The 19,384-nt window shown below is 34.8% G+C and overlaps 1 protein-coding gene across 1 annotated transcript in view; it reads left to right on the forward strand.

Annotated features, from left to right (window-relative positions):
- LOC150101726 (putative carbonic anhydrase 3) overlaps positions 1-17,989 on the forward strand; it is a 37,500-nt gene extending 19,511 nt beyond the window's left edge. The window contains exons 4-7 of the mRNA XM_090399898.1: positions 533-684; positions 8,062-8,142; positions 16,402-16,629; positions 17,858-17,989. Of these exons, the coding sequence (XP_090256024.1) occupies positions 533-684; positions 8,062-8,142; positions 16,402-16,629; positions 17,858-17,989 (593 nt within the window). The remainder of the gene's footprint in view (positions 1-532; positions 685-8,061; positions 8,143-16,401; positions 16,630-17,857) is intronic.
- The last annotated feature ends 1,395 nt before the right edge of the window (positions 17,990-19,384 follow it).

The following is a 19,384-nucleotide window of genomic DNA, read 5'->3' on the forward strand; positions in this document are numbered from 1 at the left end:
TTATATTTGTTCCATCTTTTAACTCCTATGCTCTCTTCTACGTTTACGAAGCTGATTTCTAACAATATTTTTATTGCTGGTCGACTTCATGAACTGTAGAAACCGATGTACTCGATCCGATCCAACGCTCTTCATCCCGAAGTCTAAAAAATGCATGCAATCAATCCTTTCAAGATGTATGAAGCAGCCTCAGGTGTTTCTGCAAATACTGGGGTATTTGTGCAAAAAAGAAACAACACCTCCTTTTCGAGTCAAAAATAGAAATAGAATCAAACCATTAAGTTACCTTTTACTTTTTAGCGTTGTTCTCGAATCGTCAAAACACGTAACTGCAGAATTTGGACAGCATCTAATTAAACGGAGAAACAACAGAATAATATTTTTTTCTGCATCTTTCGTGTTTTTCTTCTCATAAATACATTGCATCATTTAGAATTTTACTGATTAATAGCGTGTTAATTATCCCTATCTAATTAATAAAGATGTTTCAATATGTACTCAAGCTTACATATGTGCTCATTTTTTTTAATAGCACAGTTGTCTCCTACTGGCAGTGTTGTACCAGCAATCAAGGGTGGAGGCTTATTGTCCACTTTCAAGTTTCTCCAGCTTCATTTTCATTGGGGAGATAGCAACACTCGCGGGTCTGAACATACCATTGATGGAAATATTTATCCCTTAGAGGTAGGTAGATTTATACTTCAATCTGGATTCGAATACAGCATTTTTTAATGAAATTCAAAGATATAATCAAAATAAAAGTTATGTAATTGGGATATGTATACCTTTTGGGTATATATCCCAATTACATAACTCATATAAACACAAGAATTATTACGATAAAAAAAAAGACCGCATAATATGAAAGGATTCTATGGGAATCATATGTTTGGTACTTCCAAAGCTTTCCAAGGTTACCCTCGAACACAGAGAAACAGGATTAGATTCCGTTCTAATACTTAGAAACATTGTTGTTCATTTAATATTCTGAAATATTAATAATATATGGTCCCAGACCAATATTAAATTTATTGATAGAAATCATTAAAAAAAAGCAGATACATGCTATTGTAGCTGAAGTACATTCATTCACGTAAGTACACCTGCAAAATGCAAAATATCTTAAAAGCTTTAATCATAAGAAGCATTTTCCGCCTTTTTTCTTTTTTCTTTCATTCATTCTTTCACACACACACATTCTGAATTATGTGAATCAGCTATCTCAGGTGCTGAATTAAAAAATCAGCACCTGAGATAGCTGTTCCAGTTTCCGGTCCCTAGCATCACCTTATGCTCTTTGTTGTTCTTGATAAAAGTTATTAAAAATTCTGTATAAAAATAATAAAGTGCATATTACAGAATATATGCTGAAATTTTTTTTCTTCAGAATATATATTCTCTGCATTTTTTATGGCTTATTACTGCGCGATGAGAAAAACTAACAATACGGCCATTGTCTGGAAAGATCTGGTACTTCCAAACCTTTCCAAGATGTCAAGGATACGAGTAAATTTGACTCCATCTTTTCAATCAAGTAGATTTAGTGATCTAAAATGAAAGCCGGGAAATTTTTCCTCAGAAAAAAAATCGACTCTTTTCGTATAACAGACATTCCAAAGAACATTTCTTTCATATAATTAACGCATTGACTTTAGTTACTTCACCATTAATTTTGCTTACCAGTTTGTAAGGAAGTGAAATCTGGACAATAAAACAAAAAAACAAAGATTAATTACAGCTGAAATGAAGTTTATGAGAAAAACTGCAAAGTATACTCTGTTTGATCACAAAAGAAATGAAAAAATTATGAAAGAATTAAACCAGGACTCAGTAATAGAAAAAATTAAAAAATATAAATATAAATGGATGGAACACGTTGAAAGAATGAAAACAGAAAGATTACTAAAACAAGCCTTAAATTACAAACCATTAAAAAAACGAAAACTAGGACGTCCTCTTAAGAGATTCAACGATGACTTCTAAGGCCTGAACAGGCCACGCTAGGCCTAAATCCTTGACAAGCATGATGATGATGATGATGATGATGATGACCACAAATTTTGTGGTCAAAATCAAAAGTTCTTCTTACAAGACAAACTCGTGAAAATTAACATTTGAAGATTACTTTTTAGATAAATATTTATCCCCATTGTATGTTGCGTACATACCTTAAATTAAAAAATATATATATATATATATATATATATATTTTTTTTTTTTTTTTGTATATATATATATATATATACTGTATATAGATTTTGATACAAATGATGATAATGTCACAAGCCCACTCTGTACTGATTTCGACTTTTATAATAGCATGATTCTTTAAACATTTATTTCCTTGTTACACTGTTACGCGATATGGAAGGGTTTGATCATTTGGAAACTCTCTTCCAGAGTCCAACGATGGAACATTTTGAAGTCAATTTAGATCTCCAATAAGTGGGGGGGGGTGGCAGTTCTTATACCAAATGATAATGAAAATCATATCCCACTTAAAAATATTCAAAAAATAGCCATGCTAGGTGTGAAATTTGAATCCCCAAACTGCTGGTTGGAAAACTAATATGCTAACCACAAGTGCAGCGACTATTTACTTCAACCTCTAGTTCAAACTTAAAATAAAATAAAATAATAATAATTTCAAAAAATGAAAATCATGATCATGTAGCTCTGGAGGATCCTAGACCGATCTTATTTCAAAACATAAAATTCTAAACTAATTTATTATTTATTTATAATTTATTAAACTTTTATAATTTAAAAAATAGATTCGTTTACTAAGATTAGTTTGGAAACTTTTAATTATGTAAAGAAAAATTAAAGAAACATCTAATCTCTTCCAGCGTGTCATCATAGTATCACCCACAACTAGATTTGTCGAAAAACGTTTGATTCTAGTTACCAATTAGAGGAACTTTTTTCCCACACACGAAGATGATGAAAGGTAGAGGCTGGCTGTTTACCAGGTCCCCAAAAAAGTTAGGGCTGAAAGTACAATCTACTTCCTTTTTAGGAATGAAAAGGGATTTCACCATTTTGGAGTTAATACCATAAGATATTTGTAGTTAACATCACTCTAGGACTACTACGAAGCATCAATGAGAATCCAGCTACTTTGTGAAGTTTAAGGACAGCTGTCTTTGCAGTGTCATATTTTAAACTAGCTTAAAATGATTGGCGTACTTTAATTGATAAACTTTGCTGATTGTGGAATGCTCTCTCCTCCATACTTTTGGCATTATGATTTATGCTAGCATCAATATTTCTAGAGTTACTTCTTCAGGTGACGCTTAAATACTTAGGTCCAATGTGTGTGTGTGTGTGTGTGTGTGTGTGTGTGTGTGTGTGTGTGTGTGTGTGTGTGTGTGTGTGTGTGTGTGTGTGTGTGTGTGTGTGTGTGTGTGTGTGTGTGTGCGTGCGTGCGTGCTCAACTTTGAAACGTCATTATAGCATCATTTTGTAGAAATGCCTGTATTTCAATATTAATAATATACAGGCATTTCTATAAAATGATGGATTGGCTAAATCTCAAGTCTCTCATTCATAAATGGCTGACTGATTTTAAATAAGGTATTCGATAAAATTAGGCATGTTATAAATATAGAAATGGACACTTGTAATTTCGTTAACAATAAAAGTACAAAACAAAAAGAAATCAGTTTAAATTAAATTTTAGTTATTTCCCATAATCATTGTCAAGAGGGAAAGTACGTTGTTTAACAGCTTATAGATACAAAAAGAAAACTGATTTATTTTTGTATCTATCATTAACTGGTATATCTAAAGATGAGGTCGTTTCTATCGTTCTGCTACACTAGAAAACAGTATATAGGCCTAAAGCGCTTTTGAAGTCGCATGTTTGTTTAAATTGGATATTTTGATTTTTGTTATTTTTTTACTTTTGATATACAAAATGATCAACACAGCTTAAAGTTAAGTTTTCTTAATGAAATTTAATAAATGGCCCTAACATCAGTTTTATTTATTTATTTTTTGCAACTTCTCTAACAAAAAATTATTTTTCTACTTCTTCTTCTTCTTCTTATTATTATTAAAGAGAGACCACCAGGGAGTCAGAAACTCATCGAATGAGGTCATACTATTCTCACCAGCTGTTATACTTGATCTCGAATTCATTCACGTTACTTACACACAACATCCAATGGCGATCCATTCCAATCACGCACCACTCTATGAAGAAAAATCTAGCTCTCAACCTCTTCTTGACGGCATTCATTCTCAACTTCCATGGATGCCCTCGTGTCCTTTCCCCACCCTCCATAAAATGAAAAATTCCATCTACTGAAATTCTATATAACCCTTTGAAAAAAAGTGTAAATATCAGTCATATCACTCCTCGTTCTCTTGTTTGCTAGTGTCTGCAGTCTACAAATTCTCAATCTGTCTTCAAAATCAGTATTCCACAATCCTGATATTATTTCTGAACACTCACCTTTGCATTCTCTCTCTCTCTCTCTCCACTGTATCCGAGTCACTATAGAAACCAGGAGACTTGCGCACAATAGTCCAAGTGAGATCTTATCAAGGCCTTGTAAAGAGGCAAAATGATTTCCCTTTTCTTTACATATCAAGGTTCGTTTCAGCATTGCCATTATTCTCTGAGTTGTATTTACAATTTTTGCTATATGACCCTTGAACTTCAACTTCCTGTCTACTAACATTCCATGATTCCTAGCCTGATCAATTTCTTCTAGCATAATCCCACCAATATAATACAACATTGTATAACTAATTCAGACCAAAGTGCAATGACCTTACATTTTTAACATTGAACTGACAACCATTTTCACATGCTCACAATTCCAGTCTATTCAAATCATCCTGCAAGTACTGCATATCTGTAGAACTTCTCACATCATCAGCAAATAGCTCTATGTCGCATGCCAGATCCTTCGCAATGTCATTTCTGTACAGATTGAATAACAATGGACCAAGGATTGATCATTGAGGCGCACCACTAGTTAGCTTGAATCTTGTAGATTCACGCCCTGATATAAAACTTTTTATTATCTGTCAGTCAGCCATCCTCTTATCCATGCCAATAGTTTATAACCCAAATCCTATTTTTTTCCAATTTATGCAACGGTCTTCCATGCTATATGTTGTAAAAAGCCTTAGCAAAATTCAAATGTATTATGGTGTATCCATTCCCTTCGTCTAACGCAATAGTAACATTACTATAGAATGTGAGAAAGTTGTTAAAACATGACCTTCTCTTAGGAAACCCATGCTGTTCGTTGCAAAGCAGAGATTCTCTGCCAACCCATTTCTGAATGAGTGGCCTAACCAACTTTTCCAAAATCTTCATCACCACTCCTGGGAACTGATTTATCGATGGATACATCAGTCTTTGCGCCACCCTTGTGCAATGGGATTACCATATATTCTTTCAGCTCCTGTGGAATCTTCCCTGTTGTCAGACTCAAATTTATAGTCGTTGAAGGAATAGCCAGCAGCTGAACACTCTTTTAGCATCAGTTCTAATATCCCATCGGTTCCTATTGCAAAATTTTAATTCAGTTTGTGAAACAGCTCTAGTACTTCCTCTTCATACACATGAGTTTCTTCATCCAGTGAAGAAGTAGCAGTGAACTCAATGCTGCATACTCCAGGTTGATAGCTTTTAGCAAAATTGCTGCTCATTAGATGAACAATCACTTCTGCATCAGTCACTAGCATGCCATCTGAATTAAGTATTCTTTCAAATTCATTACTTCTTTTACTTGCAGCATAATGATAGAATTCTTGTGGTTTGTCTTTAGCATGCAGAGTCTAGTTTCTTTTCATACTCAGACTTAGCTTTCCGTACAACACTTGAGACTCTTCTTGCCTGCTGTTTATAATTATAACCGACATCATCCTTATGCACACGGTATTCCTTCGACATCATATTTTTCTTACGAGTCTCTTGCTTCATTTCACTCCTACTCCATTTATTCTTCGAAATCTAGGGACACATTCTGATATCGCATCATTTGTTCAGATGTTTCCCCCAAGGACTGCGGATATGCTTCCCATCCAAGAACTGATACCATAGCGCAGAACCCATAATACTTCTTAAGTGGTTATGATTTCCTGCTTTGTAGTTCAGCATGTAACCTTTTCTGAATGGAACATTCATAAAGTATGTCACTTCCCAAGTGAGTAGTACCTCATGATTACTGTTACCAATCGCTGTCAAAATAATAATGACTTTAACTGAAACCCCCTCTAACACTATAATCAGATCTAACACTCTTTAACGACGAGTTCCTTCTGTCACATGTTGCCTCGCAACATGTTGTCTCGCAGGAGGTTGTCTCGCAACAGCTCAATAAATTCAGTTTCATTTTTCTCATACGATTTCACAGCTACCAAATCAATGTTCGGAGATTAAAGTCCTCCATTATGATTCTCTTTTCGCGCCCATCGTCTCTATTTGGTGATGCAATTCTTCATCACTAGCAACCCATCCACCAGGTCTCTAACAACACCCCACTGTGTATTTAATCTTGTTGGACTCCGCCTCACACCAGATGGCTTCAAACTCACTGTCACATGAAAAACTGTTACTAGCATTGGTAGATAAAAGCAATAGGTCAATGCGCCGGCCTTCGTCAAATAGGGAATATGGAATCACAGTGGGAAGTGAAAATCATATGCTAACTAATCCAATACTACTATCTAAATCCAAATTAGGGATTCAAGTTCATATAATGTAACTATAAGGCATTATGCCGCTACTATTTCGCTGGTAAACCTGTGATAAGAATTTTCGGAAGCAAAAACTATATTTACTCATGAATATGTGTTAGAAAATTCCCGTCATAAGAAGGATGTAGCGAAGTTGTATATGTACGATTTTTTGGACCCCCCCCCCGGAACAAAAATTTTAATGTGTTCTTAATAGCTCTCATAGGTAGGCTGACCATATTTCCTTGAGGCAAAAACGGGACATTGGGACGGCAAAAACGGAAGGGTGTTATATAATATTCTGCATTAATGAAATAGTAAGACGATTAAAAAAAAAAAGAAGTTTTATTACATAACATATTGAGCTTACCATTATTCTTCAGTGACAGAACCCATACAAAAATTTTGGTAGACGTAGAAGGAGACTGTATTTTACCACGATCGTATCATGAATATTTCTCTGATGAAGTGATCTTACGCAGCAAATTTCGGTCTTTCAAATCTTATCATAAAATTTCTCACACTTTATGATACAATTTTGTTTTACAACTAACATTATCTCGACATTTAGTCTAGATTTCTCCTTTGACCATATACTGTTCATAACAGAAAATATTCTCTCAACAGGTGCTGTACCTTCCTGGAAGACAAAGAATAAACTCTACAATATTACAAAACTCTTAAAAATCTAGGCGTTTTTCGCTCATTTCAGAAAAAACAAAATCTCTACTTTTGTTCCATCACTTGTACACAGCTTGTCCAGTTAAATAAATTTGAATTCTTTCTGGAAAACCTCATTAAAAATGCAGTTTCGCCTCTTTGACAATGCAAGGATAGACTTAAAGCTTTAAAAAATAAGGCTTAAAACTTAAAAAAAGAAATATGAAATTTAAACCACCAGCATTGATATTTAGTATCGAACAATGCGACTCCATGGTTATACAAATTACTGGTATCCATGTTATTGACATACAATTATAAGTTATGAATAATAATTTATGATCGACCAATATTAAAGTATATTTATAATTTTTATTAAAAACGGGACAAAATTGACATTTTTATTAAAACGGCGGGAAATACGGGAAAAAAAAACGGTACTGTCCCGTTCAAAACGCTACGTATGGTCAGCCTACTCATAGATCCATATTTATAGGTCAATCTGAGCGCTTGTTGCCATAGGTTGCCAAACCTTCTCACGCACTGCAGGATTTCGCTTAACGATAGCTTTGTGGGTATGTGTGCGTGCGAATTAGATCTGGTAGCAAAGAAGTTACCTGAAGTTCCATTGTTTCTTTAAGAAACTGTCACTGAGTTCCATAATTGTGTTGAATTTTATTTTGTCTCTCTTTTTATTTTTAGATGCATCTTGTACACGAGAAAAAAAAAAAATTTGCAAATACAGGAATATCAAATCTGGTAGTTCTTGGTGTTTTATTTGAGGTAAGTTGCAGTGAATACATGTAATGCTAGTGTGATTACATCGCACTATTTAATTAAAATGTTACAAAACGTATTTTTTATTCAGTCATTAATATTTTCCTTTCGTATTTAATATTTTCCAAAGTTATTTACAATCAAATGTAGTGACGATCAAAATTTTAAATAATTCCAACACATCCTGAAAAAAAAAAAAAAAGAAAAAAGAAGCAAACTTCTTTTTATTTTTTTTTAAATTTTATTTTTTCCTTTTTTCTTTCCATATTTTACCATGGTGTACGCCAGAGTTTTCTCATATGGTTTATATCAGGAGTCTCAAACTCAATTGGACCGCGGGCCATTTGCTATAAAATTGTATCTCAAGTGGGCCGCAAATTTTCGACTAAAAAAACTGCACTAATTAGAATCGAAGGGAAGTGAAAAAATGAGTATAAATAAATTCGAATATTAATAATAAAAATCTTATTTATTGTAAGTCATTACAAGACATAAAATAATAGTATAATGATTATGACAACTCAAAAAAATAATAATATAAAAAATATTTTATTGTATATTTACAATATAATTTTATTACATTTACAATAGATAGCATTTAATCCAAATTGAACCGAAATTAAATTTTATTTGAATAAATCAAATATTTATATATTTATACATTCTAAAAATGGTATAAACTCTCATTACTAACCATTATAAAAATTTACAGAGCTCCCTGTTAGTTTGAAATTTTTTGTGTTTGTGTTGAAATAAAATACTTTATAATTTTTTTTTTTTTTTTTTTGTTGTGGGGAGTCTATATTTTGGGGAATTTTTTAAATCGACCACTTAAACAACCGCCATCAAGATATAAAATTGACTATGGAGATCGAAGAAAATAGTTCCATCTGTTTCCTAGATGTTAAACTCACCAAGACGCCTGAATCAATTAAAGTCTCTATATTTAGAAAGCCAACTCATACAGACAGATATTTGCATGCGTCATCCCATCACCATCCAGCGCAAAATTTGGGTATTATATCAACTCTAGCGAATCGTGCAAGATCTGTACTGTCGGATGAAGAACTGAAAAAGGAACTACAACATCTTAAATGGACCTTTAAAAACAATGGCTACTCTCTAAAAAATATTAACAACCAATTATCCCACCGTCAACGTAGCAACGTCGAGACACAGGACGACTCCAAAGGTCATATCATCTTGCCATATATCAGCACACTATCCAAAAAGCTGAGTAAAATTCTAAAGAAGTTTAACATAAAAACGTGCTTCTCGACTATGCCAAAAATAAGATCACGCTTCAACAACTATAAACAACCTCACAACCTTCTACAATTCCCAGGTGTATACAAGGTCACTTGTGAATGCGGAAAGCTTTACTATGGACAGACAGAGAAATGTATCTTACTAACACTCGAAGAGCACCAGCGCGACTATATTTATAAAAGAACCAGAGCAACTGCTCTGTCAAGCGATGTCCTGCTTTCAATAAACACGAACAACGAAAGCCACCAACATGAAATAAATTGGACATCAACTTCAAATCTACACATCTGCCATGATGATGTAGAGCGCCGCATTGTCGAGTCAAAGGAAATCACCTTGGACCCTTATCACATGAATAACAATCTTAGCTATAATTTGCCTGACTCTTTCAACTCTACTATTAGATACTGGAGATCGCGTGATTCCACATACGCACAGGTGTACAACAATAGAACTTTAACTCGGACTGTAGTTCAAGCTCATAATAACTGTAATTTACAGTCGAATATTACGGCTTTATAATTGTATAGCTTTAGAGTGTGTGTCAATGTTAATTTCAGTGTCTTTTAATACCTTTCTATGTTCTTATCGCCTGATGAAGTCGTTCTTGACGAAACATGTTGCGTTTTTTCAAATAAATGTCATTGTGTTATAATTCTTGGGTTTTAAGTCAGTTAATTTAGAAAAATGAACATATCCCAACCCCGAGTTAATAGTACTAATCATCATATATATATATATACATATATATATATTACATACATATATATATATATATATGTGTGTGTGTGTGTGTGTGTGTGTGTGTGTGTGTGTGTGTGTGTGTGTGTGTGTGTGTAATATATATAATAATTTTTTTAACTTGGGGATATTGTATATTAGGATAACCAAGTAATTTTATAAACTTGGTTATTTTAACTCCTAATCCCAATATATATATATATATATATATACTTGAATAATATAATTATAGTAATTTAATTTCAGTATTTTATTTTTTTCCCCGACACTTGACAACGTTTATTATTAACCAGCCTGCCAAAATTTGGACTCAAAGATTGTGGGCATACGACCTTCATTATAGCAGAAAGGTTGACGTCGGTTAATCTTGATCTGTGGGTTGTTTTTTTAATTTTCATACATGAGAATAATTGTTCACATAAATAGGTGCTTCCAAAATGATATAGAATATTTGCTGCAAACTTTTTTATTTCCGGACATTTTTGACCTAAATAACTGTATATTTTTGCTACATCAACTTCTTGGTATTTCGCTTTTAGAATGGAATCATTTTGGAAATCAATAAGTGTCATTTGAATACAAATAGGAGCATTTTCGAAATCAAAGGAAAAAGGATCTGTAAAAAGCAAAAAAAAACTTCTTGCTCCTTAAAATCGCCTATCAAATTCTTCTTTTATCTTTTCTAGTTTGGGACAATATTGAGAAAAGGTAAAACTATGATTCTTATTGTTCAACTGTTCACACATATGAAAGTAATTTAGAATATTCTCTTTTAAATGATTTTGAAACAAAACTAACTTACATCTAAAACTTGCCAGAGCATCATACATGTGTGTTATTAACTGATCTTTACCCTGAAGTTTGACATTTAAATCATTCAAATGTCCAGTAATGTCAGTCTTTACCGATGTATCATCATTAAGAAATGCAACATGATTTTCCATTTCTAGGAACAATTTGATCTCCTCTAAATATCTTGTCTTAAGGTTCTGAAAAAAAGCTTTTTAAAACCTTATGACAAGATAACCAACGAATCTCTGTGTAATAAGGTAGCCCTTCAAATTTACTCTCCAAGTCTTTTAGAAATTGTGCAAACTGGCGGTGATTGAGGCCTCTGGATCGGATGAAGTTCACATTATATTATAGCAAGTCGTTGCATCCATATCGTAACTATAAATGTCGTATGAAAACGAATAAATCGATACTGTATTTACACGAATATAACTCGCACTTTTTTCCCTCAAAATTAAAGATAAAAAATCATGGTGCCAGATATATGTGGGGATTTTTAGAAAACTAAAGTTTTCAGAAAAAAAAATGAAAATGGGGATGACTTACCAAGAATCTCCTCTTCGTTATAGCTACTTCCGGCCTCGAGTGCGGTTTCCTTGTGTGCATTGTCATCTTCTTTCCCATTATTCCAAGTAAAAATTACAAGTAATTCACAAGATTTTAGATATGTAATGAACACCCTTCATGAATGTCTGAGAAGTGCAAGCAGAACGTGAAATAGACAGCAATGGTAGGCCAATAGAGGTGCAAAAGATCGCGTTACCAAACCACAAAGTCAAGCCGACATTTTTGAACTGAAACGCTAATTCTCTTCATCGGAATTCCATATTATCTGAAACTGTCATAACAACATTCACTCTATATGTCTTAGTTTTAACACGTTTACGAATTTTATTGCAGCTTTGTGTTTGAGTTAGTGGGCACACTCACAACATCTAACTAAAAACAATAGATTTTAGTAGTACTATGTTTGCCGGTGAAACATATGATTTTGCTTAAGTCTAAAGAGTATGGTTAATGTTGGGGGGGGGGGATGTGATGTGATTCAATAGTGCCGTTTTTATACCAGTTGTCTCTAATCGCACTAAAGAAATATATTACACACGTTGAGAAATATATTGCACAGACAGCAAATGTCTCTGTACTTCATTCAGTGGTACAATAAAACTACTCGTTTTTCTTGCATCTGCAGTATAGTGGCAGTTGGGGAAGGCGTGTTGTTTACTACGGAGCGAGTTATCGTCCCGACGTGAAAGTGGTTAAACTTTATTTTCGTGTGCGATGTACAACAGTACATGCAAAACTTTTTAATTTATTTTCTCATAAAGTAAAATCAGGGTACAAGGGTGTGAGTCATATGCGAGGGCGAGTTATATTCGAGTAAATACGGTATTTCTGTTTCATTATGAAAAGCAACCATCTTTTTTTTTTTTAAATCTTTCCTTGAGGCCTCGGGGGCCGCACGAAATTGCTTTGGGGGCCGCCAGTTTGACACCCCCTGGTTTATATGATAATGACTTAAAAATATTGATTATAGAACGTTTCCCACGACTTTTTCCTGGCAAGTGCAGCAGGAATGCTACGAAAACCTGGCGTTTCCTTGGCATTCCAGTAAGTAAATAAAAATAAATGCATGCCATAAAACATTCGAGAAAAAGTTATGTTTCTTTAGAAATCCAGATTTCTAAAAGCGCAGTCATACGGAGGTTTCTATCTTCGAGTTACTTCAGAATGGCTACTTAAGAAACATGAGCTTGAAGAGAGAGAGTGATTTTATATTCGCTTTTATAAGTGCCTTTTTAAGTACATAATAATCTCACTGGATCAATTCGTTTTCCCCTTTTGTTTTGAAAATCGATAATTAATTTTTTAGTGCTTTTAGTAAAGAAATTTGGCTTATGGCCTAGTTTTATTCTATCAGAAACTGACTCCGTCACATTGAATTAGTGATTGATATAATGAAAGATTAAAAACATCAGGAAAGGGCTCAGAAAAATACGAATGTCTCAAAAACTTCCACAAGGAACGTTATAAAAAGTAAGAGAAGTGATATGGTATTTGTTATTAGTGCTTGTTATTACAACGATATTAATTCCATGGGATTGAAAAGTAACGAATCTGCATAGCGCGGTTTGTAAAACGACGTGACCTCTGTCCCTTTTCGTTGGAATGACCTGAATTCGAATCCCATCTAGGGTGTGCAGAACCATTATTAAGAACTTTTCGAGTGAGAGCGAATTAGACGATCTCATATGGGAATGGCATTGTTTTTCCGACTACAAAACAGCAGACCAGTCAGAAAAATATTAACCGACATAATGCATCTTGTGCTTTTAGTGGGAATTTTAACCAATTAACGTACCAATTAAAAATCAGAAAGCGCTCGTTTTTCTGCCAATTATTTGGGCGAGGGTATTTGCTGGATCAAATTCGTGCAAACGCAAACGAAATAGCCGATACACGCCGTTGGCAAATTTTCTCGGCTGAAAGGAAATAGGCACAAGATTGTCTAGAGTCTATATTCTGTTGTATTTATATGTGAAACCAAAATTCAAAATCAATTTTGGGTGCAATAAACAAAAGATGTGTCACAGACGTCTTTGTATATTAAGGGGTTAAAATAAGCTCAGTCTCAATTGGACTGGAGAGAGACAGTAGCTTCTAGATCTTAAGTTCTGGTTTGTGGAGTAAAAAAGAATCAAGGGGCAACTTCGTCTGAACTCATACGTTAAGAAACGAAAGAATTAACTTGTTCTGTTTCTTATATCACTGTCAAAAGATTAAAAAAATAACAAAATTCCTGTAGATTTACACTGAATCATTACTGCTGAAAGTGCAAATAGATATCTCCTGACGATACGCATTCTAAGAACAAATCTGTAGCACTTGTAAAAAATGGTCAAGTATAGCATCCATTTCTTTTTTTTTTAATGATAAAATATTCCTGCATGCTTATTATTCTAAGCTACGACCAAGTGAATTTATTTTGTGATTTTTGAATGTTTCGTTTTTTGTTTTGATGCGCACTTTCCAACTGGCAAGCTTAATTTTTTATGGGAGTTAGCAATAAGATATTACAATGCAACAAAATCCATATAGTTTTTGTGATGCTACCGATTTTATTATTATTATTATTATTATTATTATTATTATTATTATTATTATTATTATTATTAAGGGAGATCAGGGAGTCAGAGACTCATCGAGGAAGGCCACATACTAAACACACCAGCCATCACACTTATTCTTGAATTCATTCACATTGCTTGCACTCACAACATCCAATGGCAATCCATTCCAATCACGCACCGCCCTCTGAGAGAAAAATCTAGCCCTAATCCCCTTCTTGACAGTATTCAATCTCAACTTCTGTTGAGATTGAATACTGTCAAGAAGGGGACGAGAGGGCATCCATTCTGTCATGGATGCCCTCTCGTCCTTTCCCCACTCTCGGTATATTGAAAAATTCCATCAATTGAAATCCTGTATGACCCTTTCAGAAGTTTGTAAGTCTCAATGATATCATCCCTCTTTCTCCTGTTTGCTAGTGTCTGTAGTCTGCAAATTCTAAATCTGTTTTTATAATCAGTATTCCACAATCCAGATATCATTTTTAACACTCTCATTTGCACTCTCTCCAATATATCAGAATCACAAAAGAAACCAGGAGAAGAGACTTCCGCACAATAGTCCAAGTGAGATCTTATCAAGGCCTTGTAAAGAGGCAAAATGATATCCTTATTTTTACAGTGAACGTTCGTTTCAGCATTGCAATTATCTTTTGAGTTTTATTTGCAATCTTTGCTACATGGCCCCTGAACTTCAACTTCCTATCTATTAACACTCCAAGATCCCTAGCCTCGTCAGTTTCTTCAAGTATAATCCCACCAATATAATACGACATTGGATATCTAATCATGCCGAAGTAAATGACTTTACATTTATTAGCATTGAACTGACAGCCATTTCCACATGCTCACAATTTCAGCCTATTCAAATCATTCTGCAAGTACTGCATATCTGTAGCACTCTTGATTACCTACCCTACCTATCTTTGTATCATTAGCAAATAGCTGTATGTCACCTGTCAAATACTTCCCAATATCATTAATGTACAGATTGAATAACAGCGGATCAAGCACTGATCCTTGTGGCACACCACTTGTTACCTTAAACCTTGCAGACTCAGATTCCCCGTATACCACTTTTGATGTCTATCAGTCAGCCATCCTCTTAACCATGCTAATATCGTATAACCCAAACCCATATTCTCCAATTTATGCAACAGTCTACCATGCTGTATTCTGTCAAAAGCTTTAGCAAAATCCAAAAGTGTTAACAAGTTGCAAAAACACGAACCTTCTCTTAGTAAACCCATGTTGTTCATTGCAAAGTAGAGATTCACTGTCAACTCATTTCTGAATGCGAGCCCTGACCAATTTTTCTAAAATCTTCACCACCACTCCTGAGATGCTAATTGGTCGATAGTTGGATACATCGGTCTTTGCACCACACATATGTAATGGAATTACCATACATTCCTTCCATTCGTGCGGAATCTTGCGTGTTCTGAAACTCATATTAATCAGCCTGGTCAAAGGAATGGCAAGTTCAGTTGAACACTCTTTTAGCACACGTGCTGATATTCCATCAGTCCCTATTGCTGAGTTCTTATTCAATTTGTGCAATAGCTATAATACCTCATCCTCACACATCTGCGTTTCTTCATCTAGTGAAGAGGTAACAGTGAGCTTAATGTTGCGCTCACCAGGTTGATAGCTTTTAACAAATTGGGCACTCATTTACTGAACAACATCTTCTGCATCAGTAACCCTCACACCATCAGGATTTAAAAGGGTTATGCTTTCATATTCATTCTTTCTTTTACTTGCTGCATATCTATAGAATTCTTGTGGGTTGTCTTTAACACGCAGAGCCAGTTTCTTTTCATACTCAGACTTTGCTTTCCGTACAGCAGTTGTGACTGTTCTAGCCTGCTGCTTATAACGTTCATAACGGACGTCATCCTTATGCAAACGGTATTCCTTCCACATCGCCCTTTTCTTACGAATCTCTTGCTTAATAAGATTACTCATCCATTTGATCCCTACTCTATTTATTCTTCGAACTCTCGGGACACATTCTGATATCGCATTATTTAAGTATTGTTTAAATGCTTCTCATGCACTGTCGATATTCTATAATAGTATATAATAGTCTGCCTTTCCCTCCTGAATGCTCACGTCCTCTCCGGTGAGCTTCACTCATGTTAAGAACTGTGTTGTTGGTGTATTTAGCCACATCTTAAAAAAAGATCATACGATTTTGGTTGAATATTTTCTGAAATGAAGTGAAAATGTAGTTTAATTTTTAATCATTTGTGGTTTGATTTAGTGGATTTATCATGTTTACTTAATATATTTCTCTTGATTTCTTCAATAAAACAATTTCTCTCTCTTGCAGTTATCTCCTGTGCCAAACCCGAAATTCAACTCCATTATCCGAGCTCTGTCTCGTGTGGAGTATCAAGGAGCGTTCACTACATTACCTGAACCTATAGTATTGCAGGACTTGCTTCCAGACGATACAAACGCATATTACCGGTATGTGGGATCACTGACTACTCCCCCATGTTCAGAGATTGTTGCCTGGACGGTGTTTGACGCTACAGTTCAAATAGGATACGAACAAGTAAGTAAAGAAAGAGAAAGAGAAATCGCTAAAAGAGGGGGGGGGATGTACATCGTCCCACATTAAATTCAGTTCTTCTGTATTAAATTTCGCAAAGGTCAGCGAGAATGTACTTAATCACGAAATTGGAAAATATTCCGAGGACTGACCCAATTTTATCATTAGCAATAAAAAGTCGAAGTGTTTTCATTTTCATGCAACTAACTATATACTCACTTAACTTTGCTTTAGGACGTTTCCTTCCTACTACCGAATGTTTGAAATGATGTCCATCACGCTACATGCCATAGATGGGACAAAGAGGGTGGTGGTGGGGGTCAAAAATAAGAGATTGTGCGTCGTCATCCTTTGATGTCAGATCACAGCGAAGGTGACACTTCCTTTTACACTTTAAAAAAAATAGAAAAAGAACGTGGCGATTCAATAAATTGATAGTTGATAATATCCGTTTACCCATTTTAATAATTTTTGCATCGCTGCGCTTATAGTTTTTCCCCCCTCCGTTTCATAATAAAAACGTTATCGTGAAAAAAAAAAAAAAACGAATCCCCATGGTTTAAATAGCGTCTTATTGCTGGCCCAACAGGTCGTTAATGATGAGCAAGAACATAGGGAACGACTCTGTCGGGAATGTTCACTTGAAACCGTAAGAGAGCTATTTCCACAAACTCAGCCGAGATATTGGGAGAAATTCTAATAGCTAAAGCGATCGGGATTTCTTTTTTTTATCTTTAGTGAGATAATATTAAAACCAGCCATTGTTTTGGCGTGTTATAATAGTTTTATATTATTATAAACTTAACTTTTTTTTATAAATCATATGAAATTAATGTTATTATACGATGTTTAAGTGAAAACATATTTGGCTCTTTGGACAGTGTTATTAAGTAAACTATAAAAAGTAATTAAAAAAACTATAAAAAGTAATTATAAAAAGTAATTAAGTAAACTATACACGTTTACTGTTAGTATTCCTAATGTTTATCTTTGTTTTCAATTAAGCAAGTTGCACTTTAAACCGCATAACTCTTGCTTCCCCACCCTCTTATGATAAAATAAATTTGGGGTCGGAAAGATAACCTCTGCGTTGCAGTTCCTGAATTTTGTATTATTACCTTTAAATTCACCATTTGCGAAAGTTAATTTTATTAAGACAACACTCTTGGAGGACGCATGTCCGGTGTATAATAATTATGTTCATAAATGCTTTTTTTTTCCCCTTTCTCAGCTGGAAGCCTTCCGAAGATTGAAAGAAACAGGAGGAACAGGAAAATATCCCATGCGACCTCTAGTTAACAACTTCCGACCAACCCAGCCACTCAATCAACGCAAAGTTATGCAGTCAATTGTGGAATGTTGATTAACGCAAATTATTCATAAAAAAATAATCCAAATTTATTTTAAAAAAGAGTAACAAATTCTGTCAGTTTTTCTATTCTCTCAATAATTTACTTTGGCTTTTGTAGATTGGCTACGTTAAAAAATTCGGTATATTTAACATTAATGTTTCTTTTAAGATGAATATGGGCATTTTAATTCAAATAAAATCACGGAACTGCTTAATTGAGTTTGAGTTTCTTTTACTTTCACTAAATTCTCTAATCTGCAAACCATACATGTATAAATGGTGGAACTAACAGTAATTTCCATAACCTTTGAGGAGTTTTTTTTTTTATTAGTGTTACATATGTACTTATTTTTACAATTTTAAATTTTCAAAGGGAAAAAAGATCGGGTCATCGGGCGTCATGTATTTTTATAAGGCTTTTTCTTCCCATAAGCACGGATTTTTCATCCTCCATAACATGCAGAGCAGTTACAAGAGAATAGGACGCAATTTACAGACAATGTGTGTTGCGGAAGAGTTACCAAGTAGGGGAATCCTCCTGCCCCCGTTTGAAACTGGCTTATAATATATATATTAAGGATACCAAGTAATTTTATAAACTTGGTTTTTTTACTCCTTCTCCCAAGTAAGTAAGCAAAACAGTTAAGTTTGCGCCTTAACGTAGTTCAAGTCTAAAAGTAGTCCAACACCAAGGCAACTCGTTGTAAAGGTGAGTAATGCTCTGATCACTATTCTTAGTATTTCTCATAATGTAAAACACATCTCACTAAGAGATGTATACTGTTATACATTATGGGTGGGGGAGTCACTACCCAGACCGGTTTCAAACTTTTGTATAGGTGAAGCGGACTCTCTCACATAAGATCGCCCAACTCAGCGTTGTTCCACTCAATGACAGGCTCATCCTATCACCGAGAACTTCTCAGCATTAGCTCTACCCAGTGGCAAGCTCACCCCACCACCACCACCAAGCAGAGCCATAATCTCAGCGGTAGCCCCACTCAGAGACAGGCAAAAACCTACCTCCAAGCGGAGCCTCTCTAAACCAGATCCACCTCACACCGGTTTCAACCTTATGTATAGGTGAAGCGGGCTCTAAAAATAAGACGATCCACAAAAGTCGCCAAACTCAGCGTTGTTCCACTCAATGACAGGCTCACCCCGTCACCGAGAAGAACTTCTCAGCATTGACTCCGCCAGTGGCAGGCTCACCCCACCACCAAGCAGAGCCATAATCTCAGCGGGGGCCCCCACTCAGGAAAAAACCTACCTCCAAGTGGAGCCTCTCAAAGCCAGATCAGCCCTGCACCGGTTTCCATCCTCATTTGGGTCTCATCACTGATTAGGTAGTCCTAGTAATAACAAGTTTGTAGCAAACAGAACTTACATACCCTACTATGAGAATAG

Source organism: Typopeltis vanoorti, chromosome 11 (genome assembly GCF_054136105.1).
Source record: "Typopeltis vanoorti isolate ZY-2024b chromosome 11, IOZ_Tvanoo_1.0, whole genome shotgun sequence".
NCBI classification, from domain to species: Eukaryota; Metazoa; Arthropoda; class Arachnida; order Uropygi; family Thelyphonidae; genus Typopeltis; species Typopeltis vanoorti.